Raw genomic sequence first — 25,772 nt, 5'->3', positions numbered from 1 at the left:
AAAATCACAGTGATGTACAAATGTTTAAAGGCAGATAACTACATTGCAAAAAATTTAAAAACCCATAATTTTTAGATGAATTACTTGACAAACAGCTATATACTTTTTTTTTTCCCTAAACTCTTCTATTGCCACTTCATTTGACAATGATTTTGTAATATCCAAATATAAAGGAGAAAGAATTTGGTCTTTCTTATAGCATAGTTGATCAAAATTGTTTTTTATTAATGGTTTAAGAACAGGTTTTTTTAAAACAACTTCATAACTCTATTGGTAACTGTCATGTAAGTTTGTAGGACTGTTGTCAAATTTGGGAAAACTGTCAAGAGAGTATATTAGCGGCTGCCTAGGGATGGGGGGATGGGGATTAGAGAATGATGGATAAAGGGAAGGGTTTGGGGTGGGGGGGGAGATAAATGTTCTAAAACAGATTTGGTGATGGTTGTACAACTCTATGCATATACTAAGAAACCACTGAATTGTATACTTTAAATAAATGAATTGTTTGGCATGTGATTGTATCTCAGTTAAACTCGATTAAAAAACTCTGTCCATACAGTTTCTATCAAAGCTGGAAGACGTGGAAGTATTCTGCACAGACTAGTTTCTGGCTCTGAGTATTTTAGCCCTTGTTTCTCTTCCATGACCCAGGTAGTTCCAGAGCCGGTTGTTAAACCACGTGCTCACATGTAGTGAGATCCTGGCTTTGCCTTTCATGGCACATCATCAAGTCAGTCAGCACAGTGGGAATGAAAGAAATCCTGGAAGACATTCCCATGACAGGGAAATGCAACTAAGGCACATGAATTTCCACTACACCCCAAATAATGAACCCTCAATTCAACTTCTCCTTACTTGAATGCCCTATATCCTACAGCCACTAGAACACCTGATACAAGAAGAAATGTTGTAAAGGAAAAGGGGTGATGGAACAGACAATTGCCTTAACCAGTGGGGGTCAAAACCTCTTTTTTCCAAATTAAATAAAAACATATGATCATTTTTTAACACACAGAAAGAGGCTTTTCCAGACACAAACAAGAGAAGGGTCCTGAGCTGAAGCTTGTTAGATCGAAATCCTAAAGAATTTGAGAAGTAGAAGCCTTAAAGTAGTTTGAGAGTCTTAACTTAGAATCAGATTATAGATCTGGAATTAGACATCAATTAGTTTAAGCGCTAGTTTTGCACATGAAGAAAATAAAGCCGAATGAACTACTGAGGCTTTGCCCAGGAAAGTGGCAAAATGTAAAACCCTCAAAAGTAATAATATGGAAATTTAAGCAATTGAAAGAGTTCCTCAGAATACTCAGATAGGGGCTGAGCCAGGACCAGAGTTCCCTACTTATCAAGTTCAGAGTCTGGACAAGGAAAACGTGACTCCCATTGTAAAAATGATCATAGGCTACTAACATGCTGATCACAATCAAGCTTACTTATTTATCAATTACATATTAGAAAGGAATAAAGTTAGATTTCTTTTAAAATATTCTAGAACTTGTTCTTTTCACTAATTTAGACCCCCGCTAATAATTTAGGGTTTTAAGACTGCCTGATATCTTATTATAAAATGAACTTTTTGGGGCACGTGGGTGGCTCAGTCAGTTAAGCATCTGACTCTTGATCTTGGCTCAGGTCATGATCTCATGGTTTGAGTTTGAATCCTGCATTGGGCTCTGCGCTGACAGCACGGAACCTGCTTGGAATTCTCTCTCCCTCTCTCTGCCTCTACCTCGCACATGTTCTCTCCCTCTCTGTCTCAAAATAAATAAACTTTTAAAATATTTTAAAAATAATAATGAAATGAACTTTTTCAACAACTACACACACATACACATACTCATTCACTGGATATAGAGAAAAGGAGTCTCATAAACCCATAATTTCTACCAGCTTAACAACCACTGATTTTCACTTTGATATATTTACTTCTGGCTTATGTTTAGTATTGCTGTCAACATAGTATAAGGAATTTTGTATTCTCTTTTTCATTTAACATTATGCCATAAATATTTTATCTTGTTTTACAATTTTAATAACGTTAGTATCTCATTGGAAGGTATACCATAATTTACTAAACTATCACTGGTCATTTAGGTTGTTTCTAATTTTTTTCTATTATAAATAATGCAGAGATAGAGGATACCTTTGTGCAGATCATTTTCTCAGTTTTTAGACTTTAAGATTTTTAGAAATGGCACTACAAGGTTAGAGAATGTGAATTTACTGTGGCTTTAATACATGCTATCAAAGAGCTGTTCAAAATGGTGGTGCCAATTTACAATCCCATCAGTTATATACAAAAGTATTAACTTCAGGATATCCTTCTCAAGTTACATTCGTTTAATAAAGGGAGTGGAATAATCTTTCATACAGATCTAATTTCAATTCTTTGATTTATCATGTTCACGTGTTTCTTATTCCTTAGAAAACTTTGTCACTTTGTAATTGTTCATTCATATTCTTTGTCCATTTATCTCTTTCTGCTGTGATGAATTTCTATGATATGTTTAGATGCAAAGATATTCAATTTGCTATAGATTACTTTTCACTGTTGCCCTTTGTACATTCATTTGCTTTGGTACTGTTCTTTATTCTGAAGCTCAATTTTGGTGTAGGAAAGAAATCAGTTGATTTATAAAACAGCTTAAATAGCCTATTGACTTCTACTAATACACTAGTACTCTATGAAGCAGGATACAAAATTCCAGATTTCTTTTCTGTTAAGCTTTTTTGAGGAATATAAGAAATTCATTGAGGCATGCCTGGCTGGCTCAGTCAGTAGAGCATGCAACTCTTGATTTTAGGGTCGTAAGTTTGAGCCCCACATTGGGTGGAGAGATTACTCAAAAATAAAATCTTAAAAAAGTCATTGAGCACCATATTAACTTACAGGAAAATAACAACTCTATGAAACCACATGGGAAGGCTGCTAAATTGTTTCTATAAAGGTAGTTGTGTTGTTTTGGAGTTACCATCCTGTGTGATTATAAGGCAAACATTTCGATACAACCATGAAATGTGCCAAGGCAGACTTTAAAGAAATTGACAGAACGTCAAGAATTCAAAGGCAAGAACTACTTGAGAAGATGGTTAAGGGTGTCTTTTGAACAAGTGAAATGAAGTTCTTTTTGAAATATTTCAATAGGACATTAAAGGAAAGCAACTTGGTTCTATTTTATTAAGGAGCATTTTTCAGTCAAAACAATCTTTGCTTCATGAAGAGGTATGGGGGAAAGACTAACTTGAATATTCCATCCATATTTTCCAGGTGCCTCACAGCTGATGAAACAATCTAATGAGGAGTAATGGGGCTTTAAATTTATTTTTAACTAATCCTCTCATTTCTTGGAAGTAAGGAATAGATTTTTTTTTATAGATCCATTCATCTGCTATAAATGCTTTTATTGGCTTTTCCTTGGTAGAAGTCTTTAAAAATTGTCTTCTCCAAGAGTGCTATGACGAAAGTTGATAGGGAAGCATAATACAGAAGAGCACTTTTCAAGTGTAAATTATGGCATGAAAGGTCAAATTAAAATAACATGTAATGACATATTATCAGTTGCAATTGGAATTTCACAGCTGAGGAATTGGAATCTACTCGTAAACTTTTATCTATCTTCCGTGTCATCACCGCTCATATTTTACCTCTTTGTCTCTGTGCCAAGTTCTGGGTCAGTTCATCAGTGCAATCTTCTAATGCACTAAGATTTTCTTAAGATGATTCAATCAAGAGTTTATCCAATCTATTGAGATTTTCGTTTTCTGTTTCATACGTTTCCATTTCAATGGGTTCCTCTTCCTGTTAAGGCTGACCCTTCCACTTGGGCCCAGTAACCAGCCCCCTCTCCCATATCCCTCCTTTAGTAGTTTATTGAGATATAATTCACATTTGCACACATTTACCTAAAGTGTACAGTTTAATGGGTTTTAGTGTATTCATATTGTGCCACCATCACAACCTAATTGTAGAACATTTTCTTTAAAAAAAAATTTTTTTTTAATGTTTTATTTATTTCTGAGAGAGACCAAGAGACAGCATGAGCAGGGGAGGGTCTGAGAGAGAGGGAGACCCAGAATCTAAAACGGGCTCCAGGCTCCGAGCAGGCTGTCAGCACAGAGCCTGACACAGGGCTGGAACCCACTAACTGCAAGATCATGACCTGAGCTGAAGTCAGACACTTAACCGACTGAGCCACCCAGGCACCCCAGAACATTTCCATCACTAAAAAAAAAAAGAAAAGAGAAAAAAGAAACTACATTAAAAAAAAGAAAAAAGAAACTCCATCTCCTTTAGCAATCATCCCTGTCCCCCACCAACTCCAGCCACTGGCAACCATGAATGTACATTCCATGTCCATAGATTTGACTACTCTGGGCATTTCATAAAAAATGGTCTATATAACAAAGCACTGTGGTCTGTGAATGCCTTCTTTGACTCAGCATAGTGTTTTTTAGGGTGGATTATGTATCATTCCTTTTCATTGCTGAGTTATATCCCATTAGTATGGTTACATTACATTTTATTTTTCCATTCATTGGTTAATGGACATTTGGATTGTTTTCATTTTTTTTTTTCTATTTAAGTAATGCCACTATGAACATCTGTGACTAGGTTTTGTGTGAACTTGATTCTCTATATACACGGAGGAGTGGAATTGCTGGATCTTAAAGCAATTCTATGTTTAACTTCCTGAGAAACTGTCAAACTTACAACAACAGATGCACCATTTTACATTCTCACCAGCAACATATGAGAGTTCCATTTTCTCCACATTCTAGCCTTGTAACCTTGGATATGAAATTTGGCTTTTCTGTGGAGTTAAATAATATAAAAGTACCTGCCTGATAGTTATTGTTGAAAGAACGAAATGATTCAAAATAAAGTGATACATGCACAAAACACAGAAAGGGCTATGTAATTTTGAGGGGGGAGAGGAGTGTTATTATATCCTTAAGTGGAGAAATGTCATCATTCATTATGAGTCAAATTGCTTCCACTCCACTCCATCCTTCAGTGTAGCCTGACCTAACTATGGCCTCCCAGAGAGTTTGGAAGTATTATCCAAACTAGCATAATTGTCAGCGGACAATTTCTTCAATGTTGCAGAAGTAAACAAAGTCTCTGCTCTTCTAGAATTTACATTTTAGTGGCGACATAATCAACAAATCAATATATAACTTCAAGCACTGTTCACTGAAGCCACATCAACGCAATAACCTTTACTCTGAATTCACTTTGGTCTCCAGCTAAGAGTATACTCCAGGGCGGGGGGGGGAGGGGGGAGCGGAGGCCTTTTTCTTCACTAAAAGTTAAGTGTACTTTCCAAACAGTTGAACCATGTATTTTTTTTTAAAGGTAAAAGCCTTGTCTCACACAAATACAAAATAAACAAGTCACAATGATTTTATTTATTCACCGAGGAAACCAGTAACCTGTTAGAACCAGTTTAAAGACGAATTTAAAGTACTCAGTTATATTGTTGAATTGTGAATGGGAGATGAATTCACAAATAGATGCAAAATGGCTTTCCTCTTCTGAGGAGCGCTAAGATTCATTGTCAAGTTCAAAGGACAGGAGTATTTCCTCTTGTTATTAGTTACCTACAATAGTTTTAAGGAGTTCCTCAAAGAAAGGCAGAGAACCCACACAGAATCAGGATACCCAGAAAGGTGTGTCAGACTGTGGCCGGTTTTTCACTTTACGAGCCCAGTAATCTCGGTCCATTTCAACACGTTTCACAGTTTTTCCCAATAAAAATCTCTTATCTGTAAACACCCAGCAACTAAGCAGTTCTTCTGCTTTATGTTTATTTTCCTCAATCCTCTGGCTTCTTGGTGGCCTAACAGGTGGTATTTCTTTGCTCCCAACAGGAAGCCTTCAAAGGGAGTGAGGGTGTAAACCTAAACCCGTCATCTTCTAAGAAGTCACCAATTCCCACCCCTGCAGCGAGGAAGGCTCCAGAACGCGGATTAGCCCCACCCCTCTCCCACTGGCGCCGCCCCCGGCCAGCCAAACAATCGAGCCGCGCGTAAAGGTCGAGTGAGCAGCCGCGGTCCCGTGACGACTCCGAAGCAATTCGTGGTGGAGACACGCAAAAGTCCCTCGTGCCCGCTTTCTGCCACCAACCCATCTTGTCCCTGCCTCTTCCCATTAAATGTTTCCTTTCTTGTCCCTCTCGTCTCGGGGATGGTAAACCACCAACTTCTCCCGAGCTATTCTAGGCCTGCGAGTCAGCCCGAGACCTCGCGTAAGAGGCGGGGACCCACTAGCGCTAAGGCGAGTCGCACTTCTGATTGGGCGTGACGTCTTGTCACTCCCCAAGGTTTTCCAGTCAGGGGCCGAGCCCGCCCAGCTTTCCGCTCTTCCATTGGCCTGTGTGCGGGGTAGGTGGAGAAAGAGGGGTAAACCGAGGTCGCGCGAGAGCGGCTCTGGGCACTCAGTGCGCAGGCGCGAAGGAGCTGGCTGGGGCCCGGGCCGGGGGCGGGCTTGAAGACGCGTCGTTTGGTTTTGGAGACTGTGGCAGAGCTTTTTGGGTTCGACCTCCGGGCGGAGAGCGTTTGTCAGGGGCCCAGCCTAGAACGGAGCCTGTGAGATTCCCGATGGTGTCCATGACTTTCAAGCGGAGCCGCAGCGACCGGTTCTACAGCACCCGGTGCTGCGGCTGTTGCCATGTCCGCACCGGGACGATCATCCTGGGGACCTGGTATATGGTAAGGGCGGGCGGAGCGGGAGGATGGGGGCCCCGGCAGAATGCGCATGAGCGGGAAGTGGGGGAGCCCGGTCTGAAATGTGGGGAGTGTTCACTGGGAGGGGGTGGGACTGCAAAGGGGGTGTTGGGTGGGGCGAGAAGGCGTAGGGGAGCCTCTTTTTAGGGTGTAGTAACTTTGGGAGAGGAGGCTGTGGCCTTGAATCGGAGTGGGGTGTGTAGGAAGGGGGGGATTGTTTCTTGGGACGAATTGTTGGAGAAAGGGGGTGGGGAGAAGCGGAGGCGTTGTGGGTTGGGGGAGGGGGATGGAGAGTAGGGGTGGTGGGAGGGATGATGGTATTAGGATTTGGTGGGGAGTTCTGGAAACTGGTTTTGGTCCTTTGTGTACTTCCATGATTAGAGAGAACCTTCTTCCACGTATGCTCCCTGGAATTTTGTTCCCTACAAGAGTGGATCTTGAGAAATTCAGCACAGTTTCGACATCGTCTTCCGGAAAGGAAAGCGAAAGATCCAGTTATAACGCAGTTGCCTGTGGTTCTTGGACCTTATTTTGTTATAATAATGTGTGTGTGTGATGTCGGCAGAAAGGCCTAAGAGAACCTCCAGATTCGCAACAGTCGGTACCTTTTGCCAGGATTTACACTTGATCTGCTTTTTCCTGGTGCAACTACTCCCTTGCCCATTAGACAATATTATTTCAGACCCATTCCGTTTTTTGACATCTTTTTTGAGAGCCTTCTTTATTCTGGCCACATACACTAGCATTTCCTGGATTCCAAGATCTGTGTAAATCTGTATCATAACCAAGTTGACAGGGTTAATTGATTGGTGGTTCACCAGTAATACTTCCCTGATTTCTTATCACCATCTGCAGTATTCCTACACTTTGAAGGTAATTATGACTCTGTTGGGATAGCTTTGGGCTATAATGACTTCGCTGAAGCTTTGACAGACTTCTCATATTGTTGAATTGATTTGCAAGTTTTCACTAATGACTTTGTGATTTGTTGTTTTGGGTTTTTGGGTCGGTATGGAGGGTTGTGGCATTAGTGATACTGTATTGTTTCTGTTAACTTCTGTGAACTGCAAAAAAAAAAAAAAAAAAAAAAAAGCTATTCACACATTCTTCTTTGCCTTTCTCTGTTATCATTACTTCCTACCCAGTGCCTTGAAATCATTAGTATTTGGACCCACACCAGGTGAGAATAATCTTAGGTAGATACTGTTTCATGGCCCACGCCCAGGGGACTCCCTGACCCTCACATTATTTCTGATTGCCCTGTTTTATGTTTGTTTTTATACAGTTTTGTTTTATTGATGTACAGTAAAAAGCAAAACAAAACTTCAATACCTAGGCCTTTGTTTCTAGGTTTATTTTAATGCTTCCTGAACTTTCTTATTCAAAACTCTTAACTGGCATAATTATATCAAATTTCCCCTCAAAAACTCTGTTTTATATTTCAGCTGATTTGTAATATTGGACTTTAATCTGTTAATGAATGGTAATAGCATTGTATTTCTCACTTCCTTTAATTTATTCTCCAGTCTGCCAAGGGTTTGGGTCTTCCATTTCTTTTGTTTGTCCTTAGCTCTGCCTTCCTTCCATTCCCCTAAATGAATCATATAAGGGTCCTCAAACCTCTTACTCTACCTTCTCTCCCTTGTCCCTAGAAGATAACTCCCCCCCCCCCCCCCCCCCCCCCCCCCCCCCCCCCACTACTGAACCTGGAAGCTGTGTCCATCAACTGGGACTCATGCCTGTAAACCTAATCATCCTGTTTCTTCTCAGATCCTTCCCTCCATTCACAGAACAAAGGATTTCTAACTCCTCAAGAAGGAAATAACCACCATCCCAATTTCAACCATCTGAATGTAATTGGCAGTATTTCCAGTCTTTTCTAGGCAGATTTTTTTTTTTTTTTTTTTGATGCTATGGGATCAGCTCATAAAAGTGAAAGGAATTGTAGGGGAAAATACGAGTTACAAACTGCAAAACCTGAAATGCAGGGAGCAGAACTTTAGTAAGGGCATTTACTGTCCCAAAATAGGGAGTGAGGAGTTTAACTTTATTCCCCACTGGAGGCACTTGATGGTGAAAACATTTTACATCTCTCCCTTTTTCCATACTTTAGTTTTCACAATTTTAGAAGGATCCCGTAGCTGTTTTTAATTGTGTGAGTTTTTAGGTTAATAGAACATTATAAGCTGCTGAAATCAATTAATCTTGTCTTAAAATAAGGGACTTACTGGTCATCTGCAATGTAAAAGGCTTTGGTAGATCTAGAAAAAGAATAAATCACAGGGACCATAAGTCATTATTTGTTCTATTTCTATTAGCTGCCACACAGACGCACTCAGATGTTTCTGTCTTGAAGAATGTATCTGCACTTAAGATATTTTATGGTATCACAGATTTTTGGAGCACATATACGAAAGTGGAACTTAACAGCACAGTGACAAAGGGGAGGGGAAGGTGATCAGTAACATCAGATTCTAATTAGATGAAGGACTGGACAAAGGACGTTGGTTTTGTTGGTGACTTTCAAAAGTGTAGCTTTGGCACCATAGCAATATAAAAAAACCCCACAGTTTCTGTCTAGTTTGAAAGGTGTGTAACCTTTTAGAAAACAAGACCACCCAGACAAAAGTGTAGTGTAATGCCTCTAAACAAAGAGGTCTTGTCCAAACAGTGCATTTTGTTGCTAGAAGCTTCTTTACTAAGACAGAAGTAATATGGGATTGAGTGAGGTAGAACGTCACTTCCCTCCTCCAGTACTTAGTAAGGATACGCCCTTCCTCAATTTCAGGTGGGAGAATATCTTATGATGATTGCCTCTGTGCTGTTTGGGGGTGGGGTGGTGGTGCTACTGGGCCTAGACTCTGTGGCAGTGCGTCCTTGCTTTCTCTGGCAGCTAGTCTGGTGTTAAGGCCTTTCCAACACCGTGTACTAAAGTATTAATTCTATGGTATCAAATAGAACATAGAGAAGCCAGAGCCAGTTATAAGCACCAGAGGTACCAGCCCTGGAGTGTTAGCCTTTGCATTTTATTTATTTATTTACTTTTTAAAAAATATTTTTATTTATTTCTAGGAGAGAGAGAGAGACAGCGTGAGCAGGGGAGGGTCAGAGAGAGAGGGAGAGACAGACTCTGAAATAGGCTCCAGGCTCTGAGCTGGCAGTCAGCACAGAGCCCGATGTGGGGCTCGAACCCACGAACCACGAGATCATGACCTAAGCGAAAGTCGGACGCTTAACCGACTAAGCCACCCAGGCGCCCCTAGCCTTTGCATTTTAGATTTGAAAGAAGCATGGGTGGCTTAATCTCTGATCAAGTAATAAAAAATTTCAGAATGAGCTCTACTTTAAATTCTAGCATTCCTAAAATTGTTTTCTCTATTATTTATTAAAGAGTCTGAAGCCAGATGATTCCAAACAAGTTTGTTACATAGAAGTTCAAATGTTCATTGAATAATTGAAAATAGTCTTAAAAGTGGGCTGAGGAGGTGTCCTCCTTCATGGTTGATGGTGTGTTACAAGAATACATTTTGAGCATTTGTGATATTATGTTTTGGAAAGATTTAATAGATTGCTAATGTTTCATGAATGTCTCAGCCATAAATAATCTAAAGTTAGGTGACTGGGAGAGAGGTGAAGACAGATTTCCTCAAACTGTGTTCTTTTCCAACCCTCACCCCTGACTCCTTTAAATAAGAGTATAGCCTGTTTATATTTTGAAGTTAATATCTTTCCCCAAACACGCTTTTTTATGTCTCAGTACTTTCATATGTGCTATTTCTTCCCCTCCCAAGTCACATTTTAAAAGTATTATATTAAGGAAAATTTCAAATCCAAAGAATAATGTGATAGCATTAACATCTCTCATTTACTCATCACCCAGCTTCAACTGTTAACAGCATTTGCCAGTTTCATTTAATTTTTTAATGGTTAGCCCAGATGTTTTCTTGGTGAAGCTTTTCTTGTTTTCTAGCCAGAGGGATCTGGTTTCCTCATTGCGTACTTGGAAAAGTTTCTATATGCCACTTGTATGTACTTATTAAATAGTACTGATTACATGATTACTAATGATCATCTTTTTATTTTTCTCTCCCACAAGATGTTCTTGAGGGAGAAAGATGATAGATATGCCTTTCTCTATAAAATGTGTACAGTAGCTAGCTTGTTAATTAGAACATTTGAAGTATTCATTAGACATTTGTTAATTGTCTCCTCCTAAAAGCAATAGGAATACCTCATTTGTAACGGCATGTTTGTAACTACCAGTAAACAACAGGAGGCTTCCATGTATGTGAAACATTTAACGATATCGTTGGAGGTTGGCCATTTTGATCTGTATCTGCTGGCAGTGCTTTGCCGACTGGCTGCCCCGGTGGAGACTCCCTCTGCCTGGGAGACCCTTATCAGGATGCCCTGAAGCACACACTTTGTTTTATAGTCTCAGCAGATACTGGGTTGTGGCAGGATGTGCTGTGGGAACCTAAAGAATAATGATTTAAGACAAAAACCAGCCCCCAAAGAATCTTCAGGGAAGGGTATGGGGCAGTGAGATGAGAAAGCAAAGAGGAATTCCTCTTCTGAGGCCTAGTGCTTCCTTGTGTCTATTAACTGTTTCTTTGTAACGAGTAAAATCTAACGCATCTGGCATTTGTTTTTGTTTGTTTACTTATCCAAGGTGTACAATAGGGTTGCAAAAACCATGTAAGCCACATAATTCGACCCAATAAATGTACAGGACCGCTTTCACATTGAATGGGATGTTTGTAGCTGGTGCTGTTAACATGTTTGCTGTATTCTGTACCTCCATATTAAGAGGCTTAGAAATTAATCATTATTTAAATTACATTTTTATTTTTCCTGAATGCAGTAAAAGGAAAAAATTGGGAATAAATATTCTGAAATTGTACATACTTGAATTTTTTGGAGAAGTTTTCTATTGCAAGACTGTAAAGTTGATTTTATGTATTTTTTGAAAAATGCTGCATGGAACTTAGTAGAAGTATTGACTGTAATCAAAAGTAAATAGCACAGGGCCTAAATATGAGCACAGCATGGGTCCTCAGTAGTAAGTCTTTTAAGATCACAAGGATGGATTTTCCAGGTTAATACTTTAAATGTAAGTTGAGGTTTTAATGAAATCTACTGACCTAATGGTATATAATTAACTCAGTGAAAATTTGAAGGACTGTTTGAACTTTTAAAGAAGTAGCACTGCAGTTTAATTTATTTATCATTTTTTGGTCCTTTTGATTAGATCTATGATTTTTTAATACTTGAGGCTGTGACTGAAATGACATTTGAAGTGTGACTAATACTACTATAAGTCTGTACCTTATCTATGGAAGAGAAGAAAAAGAAATGTAAAAAAACTTTTTTGGTAAGTTTGTTTTGAGAGAGAGAAGGCCTGAGAGAGGGAGGGACATGGAGCCGGGGGGGTGGGGGTGGGGAATCCCAAGCAGGCTCCACAGCTGCCAGCACAAGAGCCCAGTGTAGTACTCCATCCCGACCGGGATATCATGACCTGAAACTGAGAGTCGGATGGCTCAACTGACAGAGCCACCCAGGCAAGTTCTACCTGCAATAAAGGTATTTAAGAAGGGAAAATTAAACTAAATATTTTGGTTGTGTCATTTCCTTCATTTAGTAATTGAGTTTGCATGGTTTTCTTGACATGAGAGTGTTTTTCTGTACTATGCAGAGCTAGAGCTATTCCTTTTTTAAGTTTATTTTGAAAGAAAGAGCACAAGGGAGGGACAGAGACAGAAAGAGAATCCCAAGCAGGCTCCTTGCTGTCAGCATGGAGCCGGACATGGGACTCAAGCTCATGAACTGTGAGATCATGACCTGAGCCAAAACCAAGAGTCAGAGGTTTAACTGACTGAGCCACCCAGACATCTCTGCGCAGAGCTATTTAAATTTAACTCTTGACTGTATTGTGTTTAGCAAAGAATAATTTGCTGAATTGATTTCAAACTGATTTCCATACACAGAATCTGTAAGGTTTCAGTAGATAAATCTGATTGTTTAATAATTAATTCCCCTAGTTTTATTAGCTCCTACTCTTACACCACACACTAGCCAAAACCCATTGTGGTAAAAATGGACAGGAAAAAAAAAAATCAGCCTTCAACTGGGGAGCCGGCTTGCAAATATGATTGTCCTTTGTAAGACCTTCCAAGAGTTGAAGGATAAAGTATCTTGCTATTGAGCAATGCAAGGGAAAAGGTATGTTTACTGAACATACTTATTTGGACAGTAAAGTATAAACATTTTATAGCCTTAGATAATAGCTTCTTCTGGAAAGACCTTAGAATAGGAATTGGTATAAGTAATCATGTGGTGCTAAGAAGCAGGTTGTCTTAGAACCAGGTTTGTGTCCTAGCTCTAACCTCTGTCCTCTATAACACAAGTTATTTCACATGCTGAAACTTAGTTTCCTCATTAGCAAATGGACTGTAGTAATATTTACTTCAGATGGTTCAGAGGAATAAGTGAAATAATCTGTATCTGAACATGCCTGGTCTATAGTATACCCTCAGTAAATGTCAGTTGATTGTGAATTTGATACTGTTTGGATCTCCTAACCTTACTGAATGATAAAACTTGGGTTGCCTGTCATAGAGAATATGAAATGTCTTCAACCAATAAACTCATTTATCATTCAAAGTGGATAGGAGAGAGCTATGTAATAGAGTTTGTTTAAAGTACTGTTGCTTTAATACATTTTAAAAGTATCAAATGTTCAGATTTTTACAAAGGGAGGAGGATAATGTTTCTGCAAACTTTAGATAGGGAACCCTAACTCCAATCTTAGGTGGTTTTCTCTATTGAATCATTAACAGGACCGTTTTTGAGCACTTCCAGGAAGAGGTGCCTCCTGGGATACTGCAGGGATTCTTTAACCACTAAAGGCATAAATAATTACCTCTGTAACTAGAGTTACAACTCTGGTAAACTAGGAAAACTCACCAGATACTATGATGGAATTTCAGCAGGAAATTTGACAAAGTCTCCAGATGTTTCTCTGAAAATGATAAAGAATTTGGTTCAGAGATTGCTGATTAATGGGAAGAGGACAGCCACTGGACGCCTCCTGTGCTTGGCCCGGTTTTCTTTTCTAGTGATTGAGATGGAGATACTGATTACATGCTGATCATATTTTTAAATGCTGGAAACTAAAAAACAAGATAGTAAATCTGTAGGGTGTCTGCCAGAAAATCTTGACAAGCAAGAAGATAATAAGATGGAATTCCATTCCAAATGTGTAAGGGCTGTGCTTGGGCCTCTGAATCCAACTAACTGTACAGGTTCAGGTGGTAGCTTAGGATCAAGTGTGAAAAAGAATGAAGGGTTTTAGGGAGTTGCTCTCCTGTAACATTAAAAAAATTTATGAAGCCAGTGCGAGTTGGGCTGCATCAATTGAAATTTGTTAGCTTAGGCTCTAGCAGCTGAGATCCTGGTGTGCTCTGATCAAGCTGATCTTAACCTCATTTTAATGGTATGTCCAACATCCTGGAGCATGTGTACAGAGGAGAGCAGAGAGGAGGTAGTGAGGTCATAAGCCTCACAGATCACTATATTCTTAACTGATGGCTTACATAAGTAATATTGGATGAACTGTAGCTTCTTCAAACTCACATTCTGAGATTGGTGTGTGAATAAACTTGTGACTCTGACCATGAACAATTTGTAATGATTCCTTTTAATTGTTTTGCCATTTTGTTGATATTAATGCAAGTTCAGGCAACACATCTTTTCTCTGAAATGATTAAGTTTATACTTTACTTTTCAACTATTCCTTTATGGTATTGAATACTATTTTATCTACAGGTTAATCTATTATTTTCTATCTTTGTTACAGCAGGTAAAACAGTTTAAATATGGAAGACATCTAAAGATTGTTGCTGAAGACTATTTCCTGATTAATAATATAACTGATAACATTTTATCATTCACAGGTGGTAAACCTATTGATGGCAATTTTGCTGACTGTGGAAGTAACTCATCCAAACTCAATGCCAGCTGTCAACATTCAGTATGAAGTCATTGGCAATTACTATTCATCTGAGAGAATGGCTGGTATGTGTTAGTTGAAAATACACCTCCTGTTAATTATGTGTACGTGCACACAAACACACTATTTAGACGATCTATTCAATTATATAGAAGTTATTCTGTTGCTGAGGCATAAAAGTGTTTTTTGTGGGTTTTTCAAAGATACTTAGAATTATAATTGAGCACTTCTGCCCAGAAAATGTTACAGACTGCTAGATTTTTGAGAAATACACATTGCATACCTTTGATTCCTGTCTGGTGCTGTAGAGATAAGAAGGAAGGAAGAAATTACAAAAAGATTTGTGAACCTTTGAAGGTCAGCTGGCAAGTGTAGAGGATGGGAGCAAATACGCATACGGGAAAATATGAAATATGAGTTACTGGAATATTTGGTGATATCTTTGCTCAGGGTCACAATTACAAATGTATTTCTATCATTTAGATGAAGAAAGACATGGTTGGAGTTAAAAATAGAAGACGTTCATGTAAATTACCTTTTTAAACCTGTTTATTCCCTGATAGCATTTTCATTATCTATCTTTCTCTAAAATACAGGTGCAGGGGTACATTGGTGGCTCAGTCAGTTAAGTGTCAGACTTTGGGTCAGGTCATGATCTCGACAGTTTGTGGGTTCGAGCTCTGAGTAGGGCTCTGTACTGACAGCTCACAGCCTGGAGCCTGCGTCAGATACTGTGTCTCCCTTTCTCTCTGCCCCTCTCATGCTCTGTCTCTCAAAACTGAATAAACTTTGAAAAAAAAATTTTTTTAATTAGTAAACAAAATTTAAAATATAGGTTTAAACATATTCTGGCTAAAGTTTTCTATTATAAATACTTAGAAACTTAATATTTGAACAGAAAATTATGCCTCAAACTTTGCAGTGCAAACAGCTTTTGCATGTTGATTTTTTAAAAATTTCACTTCAGAAAAATGTCCTGAGTTCTCATGTATAAGCTGTGTTTATAATATTATAGAAGTTACCATGTTTTTAGTTTTATTAGCTTTTATTATAAATTCTTGAGCTTCATTAAATTTATGATCTTCTCATAAACTTGTGAGGTTGTTTTTAACAAATTTGGTTGTGGGGGCACCTGGCTGGCTCAGCTGTTAGAGCAGGTGACTCTTGATCTCAGGGTTGTGCGTTCAAGCGCCATGTGGGTATGGAGCCTACTAACAAATAATTAAAATAAAAATTGTTAATTCAAATAATTCACTGTCCACAGGGCCAGCTGCTGTTTCTAGGGTTCAAGTAGAGTTCAGTATGAGAAAACTAACATTGTTTACACAGTACTTTTTAAGTGCTTTTTAAAAACAAATTTTTTTTTTTAAGTTTATCTATTTTGAGAGACAGAAATCGTGTGAGGATGAGGGGGTGCAGAGAGAAGGTAGGGGGGAGAATCCTAAGCAGGCTCCACACTGCCAGGGCAGAGCCTGATGCAGGACTCGAACTCATGAAACTGCAAGATCATGACCTGAGCCGAAACAAAGAGTTGGATGCTTAACCAACCCAGCTACCCAGGTGCCCCTTTAAGTGCTTTTTAAAAATGTGTCTGCTGATTGTCCATTCAGATCTTTATAATCCTTTTTTTTTTTTTTAATTTTTTTTAATGTTTTATTTATTTCTGAGAGAGAGAGAGAGAGAGACAGCGTGAGCAGGGGACGGTCAGAGAGAGAGGGAGATACAGAATCTGAAGCAGGCTCCGGGCTCTGAGCTGTCAGCACAGAGCCTGACCTGGGGCTCGAACCCACGAACCGTGAGATCATGACCTGAGCCGAAGTCGGATGCTTAACCAACTGAGCCACCCAGGCGCCCCAGATCTTTTTAATCCTTTAATTACGTTGTCAAATGTGGTAAAAGAAATACCAAGAGCATATTAGAAACCTCCTTTCTGGCATTTGTTTTTCCTTAAGTAGTCTATTTCTCTTTCTACTTAAAAACCAAAATACAGTGACGAATAAAAAATCTGCTAATGTCAGCAGTGCACTGTCAGCTTATGTTTCTCTTAAAATCAAGGTGTAGAAAGACATTTATGGCTATTGACATTCTTGTAGGTCTGTAGGTCTTGGAGGCTGGAGCTGCAGGGAGGAAGCCCCAGGTTTTGCTGCATGCTGCGTGCTGTGTGCTGCGTGAGTGCCACAGCCGCTGTAGAGGAAGTCAGATCTATGCATTAGCATACTTGTGTTAATTATAGTTCTGCCAAAGCCCTTATTCTTGAGCGAACGTAAAAATGTGTAATTCTTGGTCATATGTAGTCTGTGTCTCCTTGGAAGTGGAAAGTTGACTCTTGCAGACGAGATGGCAAGTTAATTTCTGATTGTTGGCCTGCTGGCTGATTGTAAATAATGAGGTTTGTGGTTAATCAGCTAAACAAGATATGACTCTCAGTATATATGAAATTTGTCCACAACATATACAAGCTGTTTTTCAGATATGAATTTAATCTTATTTCTATTCATCTTGATATTGGGTGAACACTTGGGGCCCCCTGGAGGAGGTCCTTGATTATGGAGGTGGGTGGAAACCTGAGGTTCATATCTGGGCATTTAGCCCTCATATTGTTTCCTTTATGAGTCATAAATATTGGAGTGTCTCGTTCTAGGTATTATATATGTATTTTCACCCATTATTCTATTTCTCCCCTTTTTTGCTACAGGGTATCTAGAGGGAAAGCTATATCCTCTAGAAAAATCTAAAGAGGGTTTTTCTTAGTGCCAAGTATTGATGATGTTTATACTTACAAGTGACAAGGTGATACATGACATTTATCCAGTAGTGTGGATATTCAGTAGTTATTCTAATCGTCCATCATTATTAGTGCCCTTCTGGTTCTTAATATCTATCCAGAGTCAAAGAATTAGCTATATATCTGTGCTAAGAAACTGGTCAAGTGTGGCTTAGTATTGTTGAGATTACTCGGGTGTTTTGTGAGACAGTTAATGAACTTGGATAACGTAGAGGAAGAAGACAACCTGACAAAGAGGTGAAGAACAAAGAAGAAAATGGGCTTGTAAAGTTGTGGAGAAATCAAGGGGGGAGGAGTGGGGAGCAGGGAGTTCACATGTTGGATGAGAGAGAGGAGGAGGTTAATGGAGATCCTTGAATCTCTGTATTGTCTCAGAGACCAGAGGGGACAGCTGTGGCACTCTGTCTAATATGTCTGTGCCTTTTAAGCAAATACCAGCCTTTCCCTCCTGTTGAACCCTGCTCATCTCACAAGACCCAACTTGTGTCATTTCTTCTGTGTGTTTTCCCTGATTCCCCAGGGAAAGCTAATCCAAAGCAGCACTTGCCACATTGTATTATCATTATCTGTTTGCACACCTTCAGACTCAGACTCTGGGCAGAGACCTGTCTCCTTAGCAGAGTTGACTAGTTGATGATAAGAGTTAATGAGTTGTAGCAATTTAATAAACAAGAAAAACAATGGCGTGAATGCCTCAAAACTTACTTCATGCTGAGATGGATTTTTTTTTTTTTTTTTTTTTTTTAACTTTCTTGGCCTTAGGTTTTTTTCAAAGCCATTCTGGAAAATATTTTTAAGCTAGTTTTAAAACGTTATTTTGTCAGGGCGCCTGGATGGTTCAGTGGGTTGAGCCTCTGACTCTTGTCTTCAGCTCAGGTCATGATCTCATAGTTTCATGAGTTCCAGCCCCACATCAGACTCTGCTGACAGTGCAGATTGGGAGTCTGTCTCCCTCTGTATCTGCCCCCTTTCCCCCTTGCACACATGCACACGCTCTCTCTCTCTCTCTCTCTCTCTCTCTCTCTCTCTCAAAATAAATAAAAGTAAACTTAAAAAAAAACAAAACATTTTGTCATGAAGAGGTTTTTTTTGGGTTACGTAAGTAGCTTAATTAGATTTTTGTTTTTGTTTTCTTAGATAATGCCTGTGTTCTTTTTGCTGTCTCTGTTCTTATGTTTATCATCAGTTCAATGCTGGTATATGGAGCAATTTCTGTAAGTATCCTATATTCTTGACTTTTAGAGTTTGACCTTTACTGAATGATACTTAATATTTTATATTCGTGTTGTAATGTTGTGGTTATTTTTTTTCTTTAGTATCAAGTGGGTTGGCTGATTCCATTCTTCTGCTACCGGCTGTTTGACTTCGTTCTCAGTTGCCTGGTTGCTATCAGTTCTCTCACTTACTTGCCAAGAATCAAAGAGTATCTGGATCAGTTAGTAAGTGTGCATGCTGGTTAAACATTTTGTTCTTCATTTTAAGTAAAATATTTAAATCAAACTTTTGAGTCAGCTTTAGGTGCTATTTTTATTTTAATCTATCCTGTTTATGTTTTAAAGGGTTTCAAAATAATTATTGTTACCCTTAACTACCTTGTTAATATAAATAATTAACTACCAGTAATATAAATAGGAAATTTTCTTACCATACTATTTGGATATTCTAGTATTAAAAGTCTCTAAAGATGGAGCACGTGGGTGGCTCATTCGGTTGAGCTTCTGAGTCTTTCAGCTCAGGTTGTGATCTCATGGTTCGTGAGATTAAGCCTCACATTGGGTTCTGCACTGATAGTGGGGCCTGATTGGGATTCTCTCTCTGCCCCTCCCCCCCCAATAAATATTTTTTTAAAAAGTCTTTAAAGGTGGATATCATAGAACTTAAGGGGTAGCTCATCTTTTGTTTTGAGTATACAAGTACTATAATCATTTGGCTATATAGGCTTCCCTTTCTGCCTAAAAGTGCATTCCTTTAAAATCTTCTGTAAGCCGAAATGTTGTAAATGTTTGTTCCCAGACCCCAAAAATAATCTTAGGCTTTTCTGATACCCAAGGACACACCTTGCTAACGGATGCACAAAATAAATTGAGGTAAACCTCAAGGGCTTACACACCCAGTTCAGAGCTGTGGAGGCTGGATGCTGAGCTGCTGAGTGTAATTCCCAGGGGAAGAGCTTGGCGGGGCCCCTCTCTGTTTGGGAGATGCGCTGCCTCTACAACACCTTGCTACAAAAGCAAATGCTGGGTGCTGTTTTTGCTTTTGCACTTTTTTTCTTTGCGAACATCCATAGCAAATATTTGAATGTTTACTGTATTCTTGGCTCTATTGGAAGCAAATTGTTGGTGAATGGTGTGGATAACAAGCATAAACATAATTTCCTCTCTCTCTAGTAGACATGAATTGGAGTTGAGACATGAAGATGTTATCTCTGTTAATGAACTGTAACTCTACACAACAGCATTAAGGGAGGAGCTTAGATAAGTGCCATATGATGAAGGGTAGGGAACCCTCTGGGTTGGAGTAAGGTCTGGAAGGAGGGGTGCAGTCCAGGTAAATGAAAGTTCCTTTCAAAAATACTGTCATTAAGAATTTTCTCTCCATTTGGCAAATTTCCTGTCTGTTGTATCATGTGTACCACCAAATCTGTCATTCATTCAGAAAGATTTGTTAGTTGCTGCTTCTCTGCAAGGCACTTTGCTAGGTTCTTAGGATACATCATTAGAACTTATTTGCTAGTAAAGGAATTGGAAAATTAAGTGGTAATTACTGCAATAAATCTGTGAAGGAAAAGTATTGGCTCTGTGAGTGGATATCAGTCTGGTGTCAGACCTGGGCTGGGAATTAAGACTTAAATTGCACTCAAGAGTCGAGTAGGAATTAAGGAAAATCTAGGAGAAAATGACCCAGCTCAGAGAGAGATCTTTGAGGCAGGAAGGAACATGGTATAGTCAGAGGATAAAAGGGGACCATGGTGGCTGCCACAGAGAAAAAGGGAGGGAAGCGGCATGTGATGAGCTGGAGAGAAGTGGCTAGGGGCAGGACCTGGTATCCTGGTTGGCCATGGTCAGAAGTGTCCTTATTCTAGATCTCTTCTCATGTCCTGCTGGCTGAAAGACTGCAAGCTTTCTGAATAAAATATATAGCATTCCCCATGAGCTGGTCCCATTCAGTTTTTGTCCTTTTATTTATAACAAAGGCTTAAAAAACAGTTTTGTCCTAAGTAGACACTTAGCTGGTTTTGGAGTTGGTGTGTGGATACTTTTTTCTTCAGAATGAATTCTAATTACTATTCCTTTTACAGCCCCCAGTGGTTTTTCCACTCTGTTGGAGTCACTTGGTCTCTCAGACTGGCAAGTACTTACTCTGTTGGCCAGCTTATGAATCCTAACTTATTCTTTTGTAATGTCCTTCTCCTGGAATGGAGCTCAATGCCTTGTGTACATGGTAAATGCTAAATAACTGTTTGGGTTAATAAAGTTGAACCCTTCACAATGGAACATAGTAAGTCCGCAGTAAACCACAGAATCTTACCTTCCTTATAACCAGGGGCATGCCTTCTTTTTGCCCCTTTTTGATGAGCATTGAGACTGACATTTGGCTTTTAGAAAAATTAATTTCTCCATGTAGGACTAAATGACCCATGGAACTTAGATAAGTCTTAACACTTCCTAACCTAGTGACTCAAGGACAAGATCATCCTTTTCCAAAGGCCAGAAAAATGTAAAATAGGGAAATTTTTGGAAAGAGAAGATGAGCTCAGTTCATACAGCAGTGTTCAGATGTATTTTAGGTGTTTGGTAGCATGCCTTCAGGTTGATGAGGCTTGGAGGTATGGTGAGTTCAATTCTGTTTACAAGTTTTTATTAGAATATCAGTTCTGACTGATATTTGGTGCCTTTCTGTTTGTTTTGTTTTTTTTAATGTTTTATTTATTTTTAGGAGAGAGAGAGAGAGAGAGACAGCGTGAGCAGGGGAGGGTCAGAGAGAGAGAGGGAGTCACAGACTGAAACAGGCTCCAGGCTCTGAGCTGGCAGTCAGCACAGAGCCCGACGCGGGGCTCGAACCCACGAACCGTGAGATCATTACCCAAGCGAAAGTCGGACGCTTAACCGACTAAGCCACCCAGGTGCCCCTCTGTTTGTATTTTTAAGGGATGCTCTCTAGACTGTCAGAACATGGCTGAATTATGAGTGTACGTGTGTGTGTTTAATAAACTTTATGGTTTAGAGCAGTTTTAGGTTAACAGCAAAATCGAATAGAACGTGCCCCCCGTTTACCTCCCCCACTGTCCACATCCCAAACCGTAGTGGTGCATTTGTTTCAATTGATGGACCTACATTGACACATCATTATCACCCAGAGTTCTAGTTTACACTGGGGTTCACTTCTGTACATTCTGTAGATTTGGACAGGTGTGTAAGCATGTGGATTTTGTGCTACCCTGGAGCGTAGTTTCCCTGACCTGAATATCTTCTCTGCTCTGCCTGTTCACCTCTCCACCCCCTTTTTTTTATAGCCTGATTTTCCCTACAAAGATGACCTCTTGGCATTGGACTCCAGCTGCCTCCTCTTCATTGTTCTTGTGTTCTTTGCCTTATTCATTGTTTTTAAGGTGAGTTACTGACTAAATATTTGGGCTGTGACACTGTCCATCTAAACCCTTTGTTGCCTCAGAGTTCTCCTCAGAGTTCACAGTTAAGTGACAGTGTTTATTCTGACATCGTAAAGGTAGCAGCTAGGGGATGTCCTCCTCCTTGTTTCCAGAGAGCGGTTGGAAATGCCAGGACCCTTTCTGATCATTATGTTTTTGGAAGTAGTTCATGATTTGACTGAAAATCTGTTAAAATTCCAGAGGTTCAGAGACAGAATTTCTGTGGCAGCACAATGGTTATCAGACCTGAATTGAAACCCTAGTTCTGGTGCCTCTGTAAAATGATATTAATAAAACTTGTGATATTCAAGTGGGGGCAGGTAGGGAGAGGGCCTTGCCTGTGCTAGGTCCAGATGTCTGCTTGTTCCCTTCTCCAGAGAACATAAGGGGGAAGGCATTAGAAGTCACCTTAGTTTTAGAGCAGGTAGCCTGTTGAGTTTCTAGCATAAATAAATTTTGTTTGCGTTCTTTTAGGCTTATCTAATCAACTGTGTTTGGAACTGCTATAAATACATCAACAACAGAAACATGCCAGAGATTGCTGTGTACCCTGCCTTTGAAGCACCTCCACAGGTGAATGACCTTTTACTGTATTACATCTTCAGTAGTCATTATTGATTATTCTTAATGACTGCCTCTTCAGTGCCATGTATGGGGCTTAGGGCCCGAATAGCTTAAATCCACAAGATTCGGCATTTCCCAGTTGGAACCCTGGCTACGTGGGTGAGAGACCCCTGCACTGCTCTGCTCATTTAGTTTGACTATTATGTTGGACTCATAGGTAGTCTCAAAGAGGGCTGCATTTTGCAGAGGAGATCAGATAGGAAACAGCCATGTGAACCATGCCAGGCTTGTGGCTTCTGGAACTTCTAAGGATGGGGTGCTGTCATTTATAGCTTGTGTTGCTTTCAAAAATCATCCAATCAAAAGGGGGGGCTGATTTTTCTATGGGGAGATGAATGCAATGGGTTCTATGAGTCTGTGGGGAGGCCTACTTCCTGGGACCCTTTGGTTGCTGCTGTGTTGTCTTTCCAGGTTCTCAACATGGAGAATGTATGTGGCCCATGTAGGGCTAGCCTGTCACTCTTGGAGTCAGTTAGGTTGGAATGCCACTCTTACCCTAGAAGAAATGATATAAAAGTACCTGGCCCTTTAATTACAGATTCTGATGAAATTCAGGGCCCAGCATCTTCATGGAGGCTTCCTTTAGCGTGGTGCAGCGGGGCCATGAAGTGGCTCTGCGGCCCCTGGGCTCTGGTTCGGGCCGACACACTGCAGGGGCGTCCTGGCGGCCTCGGGGTTAGTTCAGAAGCAGAATCTGCCTTCCCTCCCCCCTCCCTCCCCCCGTAGCAGTCTTGGATCAGACCCCTCACCTCCAGTTACGCTCAGGAACCTTTTAGCTAATAGTTTCTTCAACTAAACCCTGACAGCATTAGAATTATTCCAGATAGGAATTTTTTAAGGGGGATTTAAGTCTGATACAACTTTTTCTCTCTCCAGTATGTTTTGCCAACCTATGAGATGGCAGTGAAGATGCCTGAGAAAGAGCCACCGCCTCCTTACATACCTGCCTGAAGAAATTCTGCCTTTGTCAATAAACCCTATACCAGCTTTTTGTCTTGTTTATTTTACAGAATGCTGCAATACAGTGCTCTTCAAACTTGTTTGATATAAAATGTAGTTTCCTTTGTTTAAGCATTTATTTTCAAACACTAACAAGCCTTTTGGACATCTATTCAAAGTTTTGTTTTTTAATCGTTATGTCTATTACATTTTAATAGTTTTTGAAGACAATCTAGGTTAAGCAAGAGCAAAGTGCCATTGTTTGCCTTGAATGGGGGGAGGGATGGGGGTGTTCTCTACACATTCTCTTTTTTTAACTTTGCACTTTCTTTATATAATAGTTTGCATTTTGGTTATTTGCCTCCCTGGATACTTTTCAGGAAGAATGACTTAAATATTCAGGGTGAGTGAGTTGGGTATAAGATCTGAAGTTTTCAGCTATGAAAACAGGAAAAATCTATACCATTTTAACTTGACTGTGGAAGATGACGGTTGCACGTTTCTAATTTGTATGTTTCCATCTTTGTGATAAGATGCTTTAATAAATCTCTCAAATACTTATTGTTGTCATTTTTTAAAACAGATTTGTTACCCTTTGTTAGCTAAAACCTAACATTTTCCATTACAATAAACTCAAGACTTAGGATCTTTTGGTACTTTGAGAATACAATGCTAGATTTCATTTGAAAGCAATTCTTTAGTTCAATAACACAAATATTATTTAAAGTTATGGTGAAGGTATTACTTGAATCACTGGCCATAACTTAATACTGATGATTTGTTAGAAAAATTATATGATGAGGGTAGCAAGCTGTGGGTTTTCTTTAATATTAAAAAAAAATTTTTTTAATGTTTAGTTTTGAGACACCACGAGTCGGGGAGGGGCAGAGAGGGAGACAGAAACCGAAGCAGGGTCCAGGCTTTGAGCTGTCAGCACAGAGCTGGACACACAGGGCTTGAACCCATGAACTCGAGATCATGCCCTGAGCCGAAGTCAGACACTTAACTGACTGAGCCACCCAGGAGCCCTGCGTGCTGTGTTTTTATATAGAGATCATTTAGTAGTTTGGTAATGAGTTCACCAAGAGTAATTCAAGATAGAGGGGCGCCTGGGTGGCTCAGTCGGTTAAGCGTCCGACTTTGGCTCAGGTCATGATCTCACGGTTTGTGGGTTCGAGCCCCATGTCGGGCTCTGTGCTGACAGCTCAGAGCCTGGAGCCTGTTTCGGATTCTGTGTCTCCCTTTCTCTCTGACCCTCCCCTGTTCATGGTGTCTCTCTCTCCCTCTCTCAGAAATAAATAAAAAAAATTTTTTTAAGTAATTCAAGATAGAGGAGGGGGAGAAAAAGAATAATTGACGGTTAGATGCGTCTGTTGACCTTCAGAGGGGAACCAAAGAGAAAGCAAGCAAACCAGCAGCTTGCAGATAAACGACTAAAAATTTTCTCTTAAAAGTACTCCGCATCTTGCTTCTGTAGCAGTAGTTGGCACACATGAATATACTTTATACAGTTTTTAAAGGGAGAAAGAATTGGCTGCAATCTCACAAAACAACCACTACCAAAATAAAGCATAAACTTTAGAAAAGTACAGTTGTATTAGGGGTATACCCAGTTTGGGGTAGAGAAGGATATTTTACTGATACTGTTTTTAGAAAATTTCCAAGTCCAGGATAACTTCTCTGAGCTGGGTCTCTTTTTTTTTTTTTTTTTTTAATGTTTTTTTTATTTTTGAGAGTGTGAGCAGGGTAGGGTCAGAGAGAGGGAGACACAGTGTCTGAAAAAGGCTCCAGGCTCTGAGCTAGCTGTCAGCACAGAGCCCGACGTGGGGCTCGAACCCATGAACCGTGAGATCGTGACCTGAGCCGAAGTCGGATGCTTAACCGACTGAGCCACCCAGCCCTCCCAGTCTCACTTTGTTTCTATATAAAAACTGAAATGGAGGGGCGCCTGGGTGGTTCATTTGGTTAAGCATCTGACTCTTGATTTTGGCTCAGGTCATGATCCCATGATTCCTTGGATCAAGCTTTGCGTGGGGCTT

General features: G+C 39.8%; 1 protein-coding gene across 1 annotated transcript; it reads left to right on the top strand.

Annotated features, from left to right (window-relative positions):
* Positions 1-6,432: 6,432 nt before the first annotated feature.
* On the top strand, positions 6,433-24,294 carry LAPTM4A (lysosomal protein transmembrane 4 alpha). Its single transcript, XM_039220195.1, has 7 exons — positions 6,433-6,711; positions 14,682-14,802; positions 18,660-18,736; positions 18,839-18,961; positions 22,036-22,131; positions 22,645-22,743; positions 23,671-24,294. Exons 1-7 carry the CDS (start codon positions 6,601-6,603, stop codon positions 23,743-23,745), a joined length of 702 nt encoding a protein of 233 aa, XP_039076126.1. The 5' UTR covers positions 6,433-6,600; the 3' UTR covers positions 23,746-24,294.
* Positions 24,295-25,772: the final 1,478 nt, after the last annotated feature.

Source organism: Hyaena hyaena, unplaced genomic scaffold (assembly GCF_003009895.1).
Source record: "Hyaena hyaena isolate Hyena2069 unplaced genomic scaffold, ASM300989v1 scaffold_874, whole genome shotgun sequence".
NCBI lineage: Eukaryota > Metazoa > Chordata > Mammalia > Carnivora > Hyaenidae > Hyaena > Hyaena hyaena.
The sequence above is the reverse complement of the archived record's forward strand: the minus strand, read 5'-3'. Positions and strand labels throughout refer to the sequence as shown.

What these genes read in the sequence shown, in the direction of transcription:
- LAPTM4A (XM_039220195.1), top strand. Translation starts at nt 6,601, where the DNA reads ATGGTGTCCATGACTTTCAAGCGGAGCCGCAGCGACCGGTTCTACAGC. An exon ending in TCCTGGGGACCTGGTATATG is followed by an intron (nt 6,712 to 14,681) that starts GTAAGGGCGGGC and finishes TATCATTCACAG; the next exon opens with GTGGTAAACCTATTGATGGC. An exon ending in AAGAGTATCTGGATCAGTTA is followed by an intron (nt 18,962 to 22,035) that starts GTAAGTGTGCAT and finishes TTTTTTTTATAG; the next exon opens with CCTGATTTTCCCTACAAAGA.